The sequence below is a fragment of the Panthera onca genome, chromosome B3, assembly GCF_046562875.1.
Source record: "Panthera onca isolate mPanOnc1 chromosome B3, mPanOnc1 haplotype 2, whole genome shotgun sequence".
Lineage (NCBI taxonomy): Eukaryota > Metazoa > Chordata > Mammalia > Carnivora > Felidae > Panthera > Panthera onca.
In genome coordinates, this window is record NC_138344.1 from 63,106,540 (window position 1) to 63,122,162 (window position 15,623).

Genomic DNA, 15,623 nt, shown 5'->3' on the forward strand with positions numbered 1-15,623 from the left:
TGTTTCTTGAGACTGGGCATGTCCCTGGCTGGGACACCGTGGGGGTGTGCCTGTGGGATCATTTCAGGAGATGGTGTTCTTATGAGATATATAGCTTTTGAGCCACGGTACTTCCTTGCCCTTGTACCTATACTGTCATGACACAGACTGTGGCAAAAACTCCCATTGACCAGGGGTACCTGACACTACCCTGCCGTGTTTCCTGTCCTATGTTCATCTAAGTAGACTAGCTCCACCTGTGGCCTCTGTCTTTGCGCATGAATATTCAGTTGAATCTAAGACAATTCTCCTGATGGGCCTCTTAGGGATATGTTGCTGCCAAAACCTTAATGCCAGAGCAGGGAGGAGAAGGGGAAGATACTGTAAGCTCTCTTTTCTCCTGCTCTCCAGTTCATTGATTGAACCTACCCACAAGACAGCGGTCAAGGAGAAAGAGTCTGATTGGCCTAGCTTGAGTCAGGTGTTCTCCCATAGTTTGTTTATCATTCTCGTGCTGATGGACATTTGCCTATATGCCTAAAGCTGCTGTGAACATTTGTGTACAAGGCTTCAGTCATACATTTTCATTTCTCTTGGATAGAGTTGCAGGAGTGGAACTATGGATCATAGGAAAGACAAACACTGAACTCTTTAAGAAACTACCAAACAATTTTCCAAAGTGGTTGTACCATTGTATATTCCCATCAATAACACTTGAGAGTTCCTCATGGTTCCTACCTTTCCAATATTTGGGGTTAACAAAATTTTTCATCTGGGACATTTTTGTGGCTGTGTAGTGATATCTGATTGTGATTTTAAGTTACATTTCCCTAATTACTTAATGATGTATAGGACTTTTTCACGTGCTTATTTGTCATTCACATGTCTTCTTTTATGAAGTATCCAAGTCGCTTTAAAGCTACACTATCTTTTTTAGTATTTATTCTTCCTTATTTTATTATTGAATTGTGTGAGTTCCTTACATATTTTGGATACAAGTCCTTTGACAGGTTTGTGTGTTATAAATTTTACTCTCAGCCTGTGGATTGTCTTAATGGTGGCTTTGAATAAGCAAAATTTAAAATATAAATGAAGCCTGAATTAGAAATGTTTTTCTGTGTCTTTTCTTCTCATACCCAAAAACTAAAAATAAAATCATAGTTGTAGATTATTAAAATGCTGTCTCTTAAAAAAAAGATTTCCATTTAAAAATGAAATCCAATTTGGATGTTTTTCATCTCACTATAATTTATAGACTGAATGTTTGTGTCCTCTCAAAATTCATATGTTGAAATCTGATCCCCAGTGTGATGGTATTTGGAGGTCAGGACTTTGGGATGTGATTAGGTCATAAGGGTGGAGCCATCATGAAGGGGATTAGTGCCCTAATAAAAAAGACGTAGAGAGCTCTCTTGTCCCTTCTACCATGTGAGGACACAGCAAAGAAGATGGTCCTCTAGGAACCAGGAAGCAGGCCTTTATCAGACATCAAGTCTGCCAATGCCTTGATCTTGGAGAAATACATTTGTGTTGTTTATAAGCCACCTTCAATGTGGTCTTCTATAATAGCAACTCAGATGGACTAAGACACTGTGTATCCTACTTCATGGTAGATACATCTTTATAAAAGTTGATGAAATGCTGGATGCTTAAAGCTTCAGAGAGACCTAGGGGTGCCCGGGTGGCTTAGTCAGTTGAGCGTCTGACTTCGGCTCATTTCATGATCTCATGGTTTGTGAGTTCAAGCCCTGCGTCAGACTCTGCGCTGACAGCTTGGGTCCTGGAGCCTGCTTCAGATTCTGTGTCTCCCTCTCTCTCTGCTCTTCCCCTGATCACACTCTGTCTCTCTCTCAAAAATAAATAAAGATTAAAAAAATTAAAAAAAAAAAAGCTGCAGAGAGACCTTTATACCATCTTTTCCAAATGCCTCCCTAACATTAGGTTTCGTTCTTAAATATATTCCTGATAATAATTCAGCCTCTGGATGCTTCTAGAGATTGAGAGCTACCAGAAGTGTGTCCCCTTTTATGGAAAACAAAATGTAAAATAATCGTTTCTTGAAATTGAAATACTCTTTTAATAGTGTCCTCATTAAAACTTTATACAATATAGGGGTGCCTGGGTGGCTCAGTCAGTTAGCTTCTGACTCTTGATTTCAGCTCAGGTCATGGTCTCACAATTTGTGAGATCGAGTCCTGTGCCGTGTTGCGTTGACAGTATGGAGCCTTCTTGGGATTACCTCTAACCCTCTCTCTTTGCCCCATTCGTAGCTCATGCTCTCTCTCTCTCTCAAAATAAATAAACTTAAATAAATAACTTCACAAAATATAAATTTCATTGAAACATTAGTGTGAACAGAGTTCTGAGAACCAGATTACAGTTGACTTTTGAACAGTGCAGGGATGAGGGGCGCTGTCACCCAATGCAGTGTAAAATCTGCGTTCTTACTTCTGACTTTCCATAAGCTTAACTGCTGTTCACTGGAAACCCTACTGATAGTGTCAACAGTTGATTAACACATATTTTGTATGCTATATGTATTATATACAGAATTCTTAAAATAAAGAAAGATAAATAAAATGTTATTTAGGAAATCATAAGGAAGAGAAAATACATTTATTTATTTATTTATTTATTTATTTATTTATTAATATATGAAATTTATTGTCAAATTGGTTTCCATACAACACCCAGTGCTCATCCCAAAAGATGCCCTCCTCAATACCCATCACCCACCTTCCCTTCTCTCCCACCCCCCATCAACCCTCAGTTTGTTCTTAGTTTTTAAGAATCTCTTATGCTTTGGCTCTCTCCCACTCTAACCTCTTTTTTTTTTCCTTCCCCTCCCCCATGGGTTCCTGTTAAGTTTCTCAGGATCCACATAAGAGTGAAAACATATGGTATCTGTCTTTCTCTGTATGGTTTATTTCACTTAGCATCACACTCTCCAGTTCCATCCACGTTGCTACAGAAGGCCATATTTCATTCTTTCTCATTGCCATGTAGTACTCCGTTGTGTATATAAACCACAATTTTTTTATCCATTCATCAGTTGATGGACATTTAGGCTCTTTCCACAATTTGGCTATTCTTGAGAGTGCTGCTATAAACATTGGGGTACAAGTGGCCCTATGCGTCAGTACTCCTGTATCCCTTGGATAAATTCCTAGCAGTGCTATTGCTGGGTCATACGGTAGGTCTATTTTTAATTTTTTGAGGAACCTCCACACTGTTTTCCAGAGTGGCTGCACCAATTTGCATTCCCACCAACAGTGCAAGAGGGTTCCCATTTCTCCACATCCTTTCCAGCATCTATAGTCTCCTGATTTGTTCATGTTAGCCACTCTGACTGGCGTGAGGTGATATCTGAGGGTGGTTTTGATTTGTATTTCCCTGATGAGGAGCGACGTTGAGCATCTTTCATGTGCCTGTTGGCCATCTGGATGTCTTCTTTAGAGAAATGTCTATTCATGTTTTCTGCCCATTTCTTCACTGGATTATTTGTTTTTCGGGTGTGGAGTTTGGTGAGCTCTTTATAGATTTTGGATACTAGCCCTTTGTCCGATATGTCATTTGCAAATATCTTTTCCCATTCCGTTGGTTGCCTTTCAGTTTTGTTGGTTGTTTCCTTTGCTGTGTAGAAGCTTTTTATCTTCATGAGGTCCCAATAGTTCATTTTTGCTTTTAATTCCCTTGCCTTTGGGGATGTGTCAAGTAAGAATTGCTGCGGCTAAGGTCAGAGAGGTCTTTTCCTGCTTTCTCCTCTAAGGTTTTGATGGTTTCCTGTCTCACATTCAGGTCCTTTATCCATTTTGAGTTTATTTTTGTTAATGGTGTAAGAAAGTGGTCTAGTTTCATTCTTCTGCATGTTACTGTCCAGTTCACCCAGCACCATTTGTTAAAGAGACTGTCTTTTTTCCATTGGATATTCTTTGCTGCTTTGTCAAAGATTAGTTGGCCATACTTTTGTGGGTCTAGTTCTGGGGTTTCTATTCTATTCCATTGGTCTATGTGTCTGTGTTTGTGCCAATACCATGCTGTCTTGATGATGACAGCTTTGTAGTAGAGGCTAAAGTCTGGGATTGTGATGCCTCCTGCTTTGGTCTTCTTCTGCAAAATTACTTTGGCTATCTGGGGCCTTTTGTGGTTCCATATGAATTTTAGGATTGCTTGTTCTAGCTTCGAGAAGAATGCTGGTGCAATTTTGATTGGGGTTGCATTGAATGTGTAGATAGCTTTGGGTAGTATTGACATTTTAACAATATTTATCCTTCCAACCCATGAGCATGGAATGTTTTTCCATTTCTTTATGTCTTCTTTAATTTCCTTCATAAGCTTTCTATAGTTTTAAGCATACAGATCTTTTACATCTTTGGTTAGATATATTCCTAGGTATTTTATGCTTCTTGGTGCAATTGTGAATGGGATCAGTTTCTTTATTTGTCTTTCTGTTGCTTCATTATTAGTGTATAAGAATGCAACTGATTTCTGTACATTGGTTTTGTATCCTGCAACTTTTCTGAATTCATGTATCAGTTCTAGCAGACTTTTGGTGGAGTCTATCGGATTTTCCATGTATTATATCATGTCATCTGCAAAAAGTGAAAGCTTGACTTTATCTTTGCCAATTTTGATGCCTTTGATTTCCTTTTGTTGTCTGATTGCTGATGCTAGAACTTCCAACACTATGTTAAACAACAGTGGTGACAGTGGACATGCCTGTCATGTTCCTGATCTCAGGGGAAAAGCTCTCAGTTTTTCCCCATTGAGGATGATGTTACCTGTGGGCTTTTCATAAATGGCTTTTATGATGTTTAAGTATGTTCCTTCTATCCCAACTTTCTCGAGGGTTTTTATTAAGAAAGGATGCTGAATTTTGTCAAATGCTTTTTCTGCATCGATTGACAGGATCATATGGTTCTTATCTTTTCTTTTATTAATGTGATGTAGCACGTTAATTGATTTGTGAATGTTGAACCAGCTCTGCAGCCCAGGAATGAATCCCACTTGATCGTTGTGAATAATTCTTTTTATATGCTGTTGAATTCGATTTGCTAGTATCTTATTGAGAATTTTTACATCCGTATTCATCAGGGATATTGGCCTGTAGTTCTCTTTTTTCACTGGGTCTCTGTCTGGTTTAGGAATCAACGTAATACTGGCTTCATAGAATGAGTCTGGACGTTTTCCTTCCCTTTTTATTTTTTGGCATAGCTTAAGAAGGATAGGTATTATCTCTGCTTTCAATATCTGGTAGAATTCCCCTGGGAAGCCATCTGGTCCTGGACTCTTATTTGTTGGGAGATTTTTGATAACTGATTCAATTTCTTCGCTGGTTATGGGTCTGTTCAAGCTTTCTATTTCCTCCTGTTTGAGTTTTGGAAGTGTGTGGGTGTTTAGGAATTTGTCCATTTCTTCCAGGTTGTCCAATTTGTTGGCATATAATTTTTCATAGTATTCCCTGATAATTGCTTTATTTCTGAGGGATTGGTTGTAATAATTCCATTTTCATTCATCATTTTATCTATTTGGGTCATCTCCCTTTTCTTTTTGAGAAGCCTGGCTAGAGGTTTGTCAATTTTGTTTATTTTTTCAAAAAACCAACTCTTGGTTTCGTTGATCTGCTCTATAGTTTTTTTAGATTCTATATTGTTTATTTCTGCTCTGATCTTTATGATTTCTCTTCTTCTGCTGGCTTTAGGCTGCCTTTGCTGTTCTGCTTCTATTTCCTTTAGGTGTGCTGTTAGATTTTGTGTTTGGGATTTTTCTTGTTTCTTGAGATAGGCCTGGATTGCAATGTATTTTCCTCTCAGGACTGCCTTCGCTGCATCCCAAAGCATTTGGATTGTTGTATTGTCATTTTTGTTTGTTTCCATATAGAAAATACATTTATTTATAGCACTGTACTGTTTATTGAAAAATAATCTGCGTGAAAGTGGACCTATGCCGTTCAAACTCATGTTGTCCAAGGGTCAGCTGTACAGTCTATTGGCCAGTGCTTATACAGCTTCAGGTTATAGTTTGTGTTGGGATACAGAGTAGGATTAGTCATGGTCCCTGTCTGAGCAGTGACAGTGTGGTAACTGCGATGAGGGAACATGTGGCATGACCCAGAGAATAACTGCCCTTCCTAAGTGTGTTAGGGAACATTTTATAGGGGAAATATATTTGTGCTCAAAAAGAGTGGCGTCTTCATGAGCAGCTGGAGGAAAGGGGCATGGAGTAGTGGAGAACTAGTAGTTGTGAGTATTGCCATGGTTTTGGGTCTGAGACCCAAGCAATGGGAAACGAGACTGAAGAGCTAGTCAGGGTACAGACTAGGAATGATCGAGGACTTTGCTCAGTGGCTTTGCTCCGTGGCATCTCTGCATAGGGTGGAGTGAATGGGAGACTGGTGGCCCTCAGATCAGTTAAGAGGCTGAAGCTAACTAGATAGTTCTCAAATTTTCAAGTAGCTGTATTCAGGGTGTCAGTCCCCTATTGAATCAGAATCTCCAGTGTGGAGGCTGGGCCTTTGAAAGTTTTCCCAGGCTCTGTGGGTGAGTCTGAAGGCCACTGGAGTTTGAAAACCATGATTTAGGTGAATGATGAGGCAGTAAGGGAGGAGGGCCTTAATTAAGAGGTATTAGGAAGTGAGATGGTGACCCTTCAAAAAAAATTGAAGTTAATGAGACATTATCCCAGAGGCTAAATATTTTTAGCTTCCAAAAAAATTATACTTTTCCCGTCATTTTTTTAAAAAAATGGAATTTGTAATAAAATAGTATGGGATTATATTGATTTTGAGGAACATTTAATGATATAGAAAAATAATCGATTTGTATTGATAAGTGAAAAAATTCAAATTGAAAATGACAATACGGTGTGATCCAAGTTCTATGAAAAAGAAGCAGTCACAAAAAAAAATATGATAAGTAACCATTAATTCAAAGTATATAACAGGGCACCTGGGTGACTCAGTCAGTTGAGCGTCTGACTTTTGATTTCGGCTCAGGTCATGATCCCAGGGTTGTCAGATCAAGCTCTGCATTGGGCTCTGTGCTGAGCATGGAGCCTGCTTAAGATTCTCTCTCTCTCTTTCTCTGCCCCTCTCCCCTGCTTGTGCTCTCTCTCTCTAAAAAAATAAAAATAAAAAATAAAAAGCTAAATAACAAAACAAGTTCCAAATTATTTAGAGCTAAAAAGTAGTGACAATGTCACATAATAAAATCACACGATATAAAGTTTAGGTAGAGGGTAAAGTGTAGTTTTAAATGTACTTTTCTTCTTAAAATGAAACTGTATTGGGGCGCCTGGGTGGCGCAGTCGGTTAAGCGTCCGACTTCAGCCAGGTCACGATCTCGCGGTCCGTGAGTTCGAGCCCCGCGTCGGGCTCTGGGCTGATGGCCCAGAGCCTGGAGCCTGTTTCCGATTCTGTGTCTCCCTCTCTCTGCCCCTCCCCCGTTCATGCTCTGTCTGTCTCTCTCTGTCCCAAAAATAAATAAAAAACGTTGAAAAAAAAAAAATTAAAAAAAAAAAAAAAATGAAACTGTATTATTTGAATTTTCTGTTTCATTTATGAATCGCTAATTAACAAAGTCCCTGACATTCAGTGTCTTAGGAATGTTCCAGCTTCATCTTAGGTTAACTGGAGAGAGTGCTGCTCCTATCTCTTCAATAGAAAATGGCAGGTAATCTGCATAATCAATACTCTTTCTGAATCAGTGTTTTTCATCACAGAGCTGAGGTCCCAAGGCACCAAAATAACCCCAAATACAAGAAATGCAAGCATCTTCAAGGAGACACTGGTTACAAGTACTTCTTACTTGGGGTAGATAATGGGCATGATACAAGCTCTGTAAGGGATGAGAGTGTTGGAGGGTTCTGGTTTGAGTAACTTCAAACATGACATTTATGACATTATGTCAGTTACCTGCATGGCAGCACAGAGTAGGAGATCTGTGGGAGAAAAGATAGGAAGTGAAGTTATAGATATAAAGCCAAATTCCTCTCAAATACCCATTTTTATACCCATTAATTTTGAAAGATTATGGTTCTGTCCATTCAAATATTGCTGATAATAGTGAACTACTTCCATTATGTAATCTTTATTCCTTTCAGAGGACATATTTAACTCACATTTGTTAGCCACTAAGATTTGTTGCATACCTACTACCTACTGTGATGACTTTGGGGCCGAATGTTATTATCATTTTGCAGATGCTAAAACTGAAGTTCAGACAGGTTAGTTGATTTCCCTAAAGCCATCTTAGTCAGGAGCCAGGTAGAGCCAGGATTTAAAACTCCTGACTTTGCCCATTCCAGTTCACTAAGTAAGCATGCGCCTCTCATAGTATGGATAGGCAGGATTTTTTTTCCTTGTTATTTATATATGATGAACTTGGAGTCCAGAGAAAGTGTGATTTGCCTAAGATCTTGGGCTGATATGTATAGAGCAGGGACCAGAGCCCAGGTTGCTGCTTCCTGGCCACTTCTCTTTCCACTCTAACTTCTTGATTTCCAAATGATTGAGTTTATTTTCCTACTTGTTTTATGTATAGTTGGACCCTTCTCCTTCAAAGAGGAAGAGTTTAGGGAATTATAAATATAATTTGTTTTAAAAGTAGGCTCCATGCCCAGTGCAGGGCTTGAACTCATGACCCTGAAATCAAGACCTGAGATCAAGAGTCAGACACTCCACCAGCTGAGCTACCCAGGTACCCCTGAATATCATTTTGAAGGGAAGAAATATTGTTTGAGAAGCAAAGCCAAACCTTTAAAGTTCATTTGCTTTGGGGCGGCATGTAATGGTACATTTCCAGCCTGTGTGTGAATTTTTTTTTTTTTTTTTTTGATTAGGAACCTGACCTTAATGATGATGATAAAAATATGGAAATAACTCCAGGAGAAAAGGTACTTCGGAACACCAAAGAGCAACGGGATCAGCAAAACCGGCTGAGAGAGATAGATGACAAACTGAGAAAGATGAAGGAAAATGTGGTAAGTCTTCTTTATTTAAAGTTTAACTGTAACCAATGATTGTATTTAAAAAAGCCTCCAGTTTCCTTTGACTGTTTATGACTGGTTTTATGTGTTCAGTCCATTAAGGAAACTGACATGGGAATATGTCAGTAAGAATTTGCATAAAAGCTAAAAATATGATTCGTAGAACTTAAAGTAATATTATTATACTTACTTTATGTGATATAATAAATCTGTGAAATCCTATCTGAAGTCAGAATAATGACCCATATGCCTAATATTCTGTGCCTGACAGTGACATAAATGTTTTTTTTTAATGGAAAAATCTGGTAGTTATTCTCCACAAAATCATCTTTATATATCGAACTTGGGCCTTAAGTAGTCCCACTTTTTGTTCATAATTCATAATATATTATTACTCAGTTTTAATTCATTCTAAATCATTCGTGTGCCTATTTCATGTTATAATTGATTGTCATTGAAAGACATATCACTGCGGGTAAGAGAAAGCTCTTAAATTAGCACAGTTGTGAGTTGGTTGATATTCTGAACCCATTAGAAATGCTCCATAATATTCTGATTTTGCAGCTACCCGTAGTATGCTTCCCCCTGGATACTTGCTTTTACCTAAAATTAAACATGACAAGGCTAAACTTGTGATTCCACCTACATCCTCTCTCCCAAGGCTGGTCTTGTGCTAATTGCCAGCAGTACCTACTTTCTGTCTCCTACTAAATCCTGTTATCTTGGGTGATCTTCAAGCCTCATTAAGTTTTAACCAGTATGTCTAATTTGCTGTCATATCTTGCCGCAGTTCTTTATGACTCTTTGGAATCTTCTCTTTTTTTTGTCCTTGCTTGTATCACCCTTCTGTCAGCACTGTCCCCTCCTGTCTAGCCGCTTAACCCTGGTCAGTCTCTTCTCTTATTATTTTATTTTATATGCTGTTCCATGGGAGTGAGCATCAGGTAAGTGATTTTGATTCCATTCTGATCTCCTTAGAGCTCTCCAAGAGTGTGGCCCAGTCCTGACTGAGATTCTTCACCCCTAATGACCGTGTCCTGCTGAATTGCTCTTAACCTTTTGCCAGCCATGGACAGCTTCACTGACTCTCAGCCTAAAGGACAGCTAGGTCTACCTAATGAGAGTCAGGCAACAGATCTAAGGGGAATACATGCATTGTGCTTCTCTTTAGAATTCATTTTTGTTTACTCTTCATGGGAAATTAAATGGGAATTATGTTTCAGGGAGACCTTCATTTTTATTTTCTGAGGTTTTTTTTTTTTTTCTCCTTGAGTCTATTGATACGGGGAGGAAGTGGAAGAGGTAAGAATGGTTAGGGAGCGTAAAGAGGCTCTTGGCCAATAGTTGCGGTGGTAGTGATAGGGCATTGCAAACTGGATGTGGTAAGTAAAATGTTTGTGGTTTGACTCATTTTGAAAATGGCTGGCACTTCTCACCCCATGCCTGCCAATCCAAGGCAGGCAAAGCCTGTCATTCTCCCTAATTCAGTTCTCCTGATTTCTCACCATTTGTCTTATGCCTTGGACTTGTATCCATTATTTTCTACCATGTCTCTATTATTATTTAATTTTTGACTCAAAACCTGGGTCCTTTAGGAAATCTTGTATATTTTTCCAGTGTCATATGAAGGTTGGATAGATTTACAGAAGTATGATCAATACTAAGAGTTAGTCGTTACCTAAGTGGAAAAGAATCATATGTAAGTAGAGAAGAACAACGACTGTGGGCCTACAGTGGCAGGCACCGTTCCAAGTACTTTGTAACTTATTAACTTACCTAGTCTTTATAACCACTCTGTGAGGTAAACACTACTATCCTCGTTTTCCAGACAAGGAAATAGAGATGTGGAGAGGTTGAGTAACTTCCTCAAGCATATGTAGCTACTGAGTGGAAGAGACAGGATTGAAATGATTAACTTTCAGCTTTATTGTTTTACAGTCAACACTTTGAGAAACTTGTGTGATAAAGGCATATGAGTGTTGGCATATGAGTCTTTATGTTTTGACTGCTTAGAGTTTCACAATATCCAATGGATCACATTGTGTACCACATGTGTGTCCTTTTCAGGGAACATACTATGTCTGTTTAAAACTCTGCGAAGCTCAGTGCACCTCATAGACTTCTGGGTACTTTGTGGATTGGGAATCTGGAGACCTGACTCCTTGTTTCAGAGTTGTCAGGGGCCTACTCTGTCACCTTGAAGAAGTCACTTAGTCTCTTGAAGACTTGGTTTTCTTACTTTAAAATCAAGAGAGTAGGGCTAGATGACCTTCTGCCTGTGAATGTTGGCATATTTTGGGTGAGAAATGATGTCATTTATAACATGTAAAGCTTAGTGTGTGTGCTTCCCAATTGTTCAGTAGTAATTGGTTTAAATATTCTATTGAAAGTTACTTTTGGAAGTTTAGTAACACTTTTTGGGAGAATGTGAGATTGTCTTTCATATGTATAAAAAAAGTTAGCTTGCTACCTATAGAGCAAAGAATATGTTGTCTGTATGATAGCTTCCGGAAACGGCTAATTTTACAGTTTTGTCTTCTTCTTCCTATTACAAGAGAACATTGTTTCAGGATCACTGATTTGGGTGAAAACAGTAATCTGTGGACATTGAATTGGTGATTTATGGGTAAAGGCCATATTCAATTTTAGGGATGAACTGGGGAAAGAGTGAGGAAAAGGGCAATGTGGAGCCCTGGGGGTAGTCCTGGAACCACCTGAATCCTAGGTTTGATCTGTCAGCAAGGGCTGGAAAAATGACTTAGTTCCGTGTTTCAGGTAGTAGGCTGAGGCTGCAAATGCACATTCGCTTCGGTCAAGCTTAGTCGAGGCAGTGGGATTTGGCTAAGCCTGAAGGTGGTAGTTGTATTGGTGTCACCGGATCTTGCTATTAGGAGCTGTTAGGAGCGAGGGAAAGTAGGCACGATGACATGGCGGATGGGGATTGTGCTGAGCCACTTACTTCTCGCCTGGTGGGCTCCCGTGGGGTTGGGAGTATTGGCTTTGACCATGGATGAGAGTTCCCCTGTCAAGCTGACTCCTTGTATGGAGATGATTTGAGATGATAGCATCAAGAGAAAATGAAAATAGCTATATTCATAGAACAGGCCATACAAGACGGATCCCACAGACAACCTCTCCGTCATTTGCATACAGTGGTCTCTGGTACCTGTCCCCTGATTTTCCCACTAGCTCAGAGAGTCGCTCTCTGTTCTTTTAGGTGCCGTACGGGCTTCTTTGCCCATTGACTCTTTTCAACCCAGTCTGCTCTATATTACCTCCCTGCGTTGTAGTTTTGTTATGTAAGCTTCTATACATGGGACATAGTGGTTAAGAGCCATACACTGGAGTAGCCTGTTTGGGTTTGAATCTCAACTCTGTACTTACTAGCTGTGTGACCTTGGACAGGTATTTTGACCTCTCTGTGCTTTAGTTCTTTGATCTGTAGAATGGGATAGTTATAATTAATATCCCCTTTATAGGTTGTTATGAAGATTAAATTAGTTAGCATGTATATGAAGTGCTCCGAACAGGGCTTGGCACGTCTTAAGTGCTATCTAAATGTTTATTATTAGTATTGTTATTTTTATTAACATTATTAAGATGGCATTTACATATGCTTGTTTCTATGATAACAAAGGGAAGGATATAGCAGAGAGGATGAAATTGAAGATGGAGGTAAGCCTTAGAATCAAGGGGCGCCTGGGTGGCTCAGTCGGGTAAGTGTCCAACTTCAGCTCGGGTGATGATCTTGCAGTTTGTGAATTCGAGCCCCACATCAGGCTCTGTCCTGACAGCTCAGAGCCTGAAGCCTGCTTCGGATTCTGTGTCTCCCTCTTTCTTTGTCCCTCCCCGCTCACACTTTATCTCTCTCAAAAACTAACATTAAAAAAAATTTAAAAAAAAGAAAAAATAAAAATAAAAATTTGTTTGAATTCCAATGCAGTTAATATACAGTGTTATATTAGTTTCAGGTGTACAATATAGTGATTCAGCACTTCCATAAGCCACCCAGAGCGCATCACGACAAGTGCACTCCTTAACCCCCATCACCTATTTCACCCATCTCCCTCTCTACCTCCCCGCTGGTAACTATCAGTTTGTTCTCTATAGTGAAGAGTCTGTTTCCTGGTTTGTCTCTCTTTTTAATCCTTTGCTTATTTGTTTTGCTTATTTGTTTTGTTTCTTAACTTGTTTTGTTCACATGTGAGTGAAGTCATATGGTGCTTGGCTTTCTGGGACTGATTTATTTTGCTTAGCATTATATTCTCTGGCTCCATCTGTATTGTTGAAAATGGCAAAATTTCATTCTTTTTTTTTTATGGCCAAATAATGCTCCATTGTATATATATATATATATATATATATATATATATATATATATATATACACACCACATCTTCTTTATCCATTCTTCTATCGATGGATACTTGGACTTCTTCCATAATTTGGCTATAAGCATAGGGGTGTATATCCCTTTGAACTAGTGTTTTTTTTAAAAATATTTTATTTTATTTTTGAGAGACAGAGGGAGCACGTGAGCGAGTGGGGGAGGAGCAGAGAGAGAGGAAAACACAGAATCCAAAGCAGCCTCCAGGCTCTGAGCTGTCAGCACAGAGCCTGATGTGGGGCTCAAACTCACAAACTGTGAGATAATGACCTGAGCTAAAGTTGGACACTTAACTGAATGAGCCACCAGGCACCCCTGAGCTAGTGTTATCTATTTTCTGGGTAAATATTCAGTTTTTGGAAACTTTTTAAACTGGTTCTTTTTCCCATGAAAAGCAGTTTGTCTATTTTTATGACGATGGCTATGACATTATTTATATTTTTGACCTGCACAATTCCACTTTTAGGAATACGTACAAAGCAATAACAGCCAAGGAAAACTAAACCGAACAGAGTAAGGAACAGCTTAAATGCTCTCAATTAGAATGCCAAAGCAATTTATACAGTCTTATCCATTTAATACTGTAGTAGGATAATAAAAATGATAAATACAAGGATTTTGTCAATAAAGGACTTTTAGTTGGAAATGAGTGATCTGAAACCTAAAAATAAAAATTCTAGATACACGGTAAGTATCAACTATAACTATGTGATATATATGTGTGTATACTGACAACAATCTGAAGGGAAATAGCATATAAATGTTAAGAGCTTAGTTCTATTATTTTCCACTTTCTATTAAATTGCCTTTATTCCTTGGCACCTGGGTGGTTCAGTTGGTTAAGTGTCCAACTTCAGCTCAGGTTGTTATCTCCTGGTTCACAAGTTTGAACCCCACATTGGGCTCTCTGCTGTCAGCACAGAGCCCACTTGGGATCCTCTGTCCCCCTCTGTCTCTGCCCCTTCCCTGCTCATGCTATCTTTCTCTCAAAATAAATAAATAAACATGAAAAAAATTTTTAAAAATTGCCTTTATTCCTAAAGAAAGGGATTCATCATTGAGGTAATTGTATCATTTCATTGTTTTATTTACATACATTTTAACCCTTTAATGTAATGATAGGCTTCTTGAGTAATTTACATAAATAGTAATAATTCATGTTTGGTCTAATTTTTCAGAGGTATTGATAATAAGACTAAGGGGATGTTTTTCAAATAAAGAACATCTTGAGCTTCTAGAAATAGGTAAAAATGCCATTAATGAAGTGGCATAATAATCCTAGCTTTCACAAATCAGAAGAATTCAATTTTAGTTTTTGCATTTTCCAAGAAAGAATTATCACGCTGATCTCATCTCATGGACTCCTTTAATGATAAAATATTCTCAAAGATGTTTTGTTAGTATTGTTAGCAAAAGCTTTCCATGGTTCTAATCATTCTAAATGCATTGACCACACTTTTTAGGTCTTTATTGTGTCTCTTTTGATTCTCAGTTTGAATTTCATTCATTTTTTTTTTTTTTTCATCATTTGAAGTCTCTACTATTTCTTTCCACATTCTTTCCCTTTTCGGTTTCCTGGAAACCACTGAGCTTGGCCTTGTTTGGTGAACTGCATTGTCATTATTGCATCGAAATGTTTAGCACTCTAAGCCTTGTTGCTGAGCATTGTAGATAAGAATGTGGTTCACAAAGGATGATAAATCCTTGTGTTCCAATTCCTATTTCGACATGCTCTTGCCGTTTAACCTGGTATAAGAATACATGGACCCCAATCAGAAGGCTGGAGATTTCTTCTGCTCAGTGAATGGTGGAGGGCCTACCTTCAATTACTAAACATGCCATAGAATCAGAATTATAGAATGTGAGAGCTGAAGGGTCCTTACAGGTCACGTGGGCCAGTTCCATGGATTAGAAACCAAGGTCTTGAATAGCTAAATGATTTTTCCAAGACTCACAGTTAGTTAGTGGTAGACTTGGGCCAATCCCCAATGCTTTTGACATTTTAGCTTGTGAGCATTTCATTACATTCAGCCTCTTTTAAGTCACACCTACTCACGTCAGCCAATTTTCAGCTAAGTTTTGGGGCCACCAACAAATGTGGGCTTCATTCTAAAGCCTTTAAACTGTTACCAGCCATTTATACGTCTTACCCAAATGCACTGGAACTCCAAACAAACCTGACATGTTTGTGGTTAAACTGGAAGGCTAACTAGTATGTTTTGGTATTCATACATTAAGAAAGGCCTGAGTTGGAAAAGTAATTATACTCTCT

General features: G+C 38.6%; 1 protein-coding gene across 3 annotated transcripts in view; it reads left to right on the plus strand.

Moving 5' to 3' along the window:
* FSIP1 (fibrous sheath interacting protein 1) overlaps positions 1-15,623 on the plus strand; it is a 197,093-nt gene that overhangs the window by 61,271 nt on the left and 120,199 nt on the right. For all 3 annotated transcript variants that reach the window (XM_078448482.2, XM_078448480.2, XM_078448483.1), the window contains exon 10: positions 8,818-8,958. In XM_078448482.2, the coding sequence (XP_078304608.1) occupies positions 8,818-8,958 (141 nt within the window). The remainder of the gene's footprint in view (positions 1-8,817; positions 8,959-15,623) is intronic.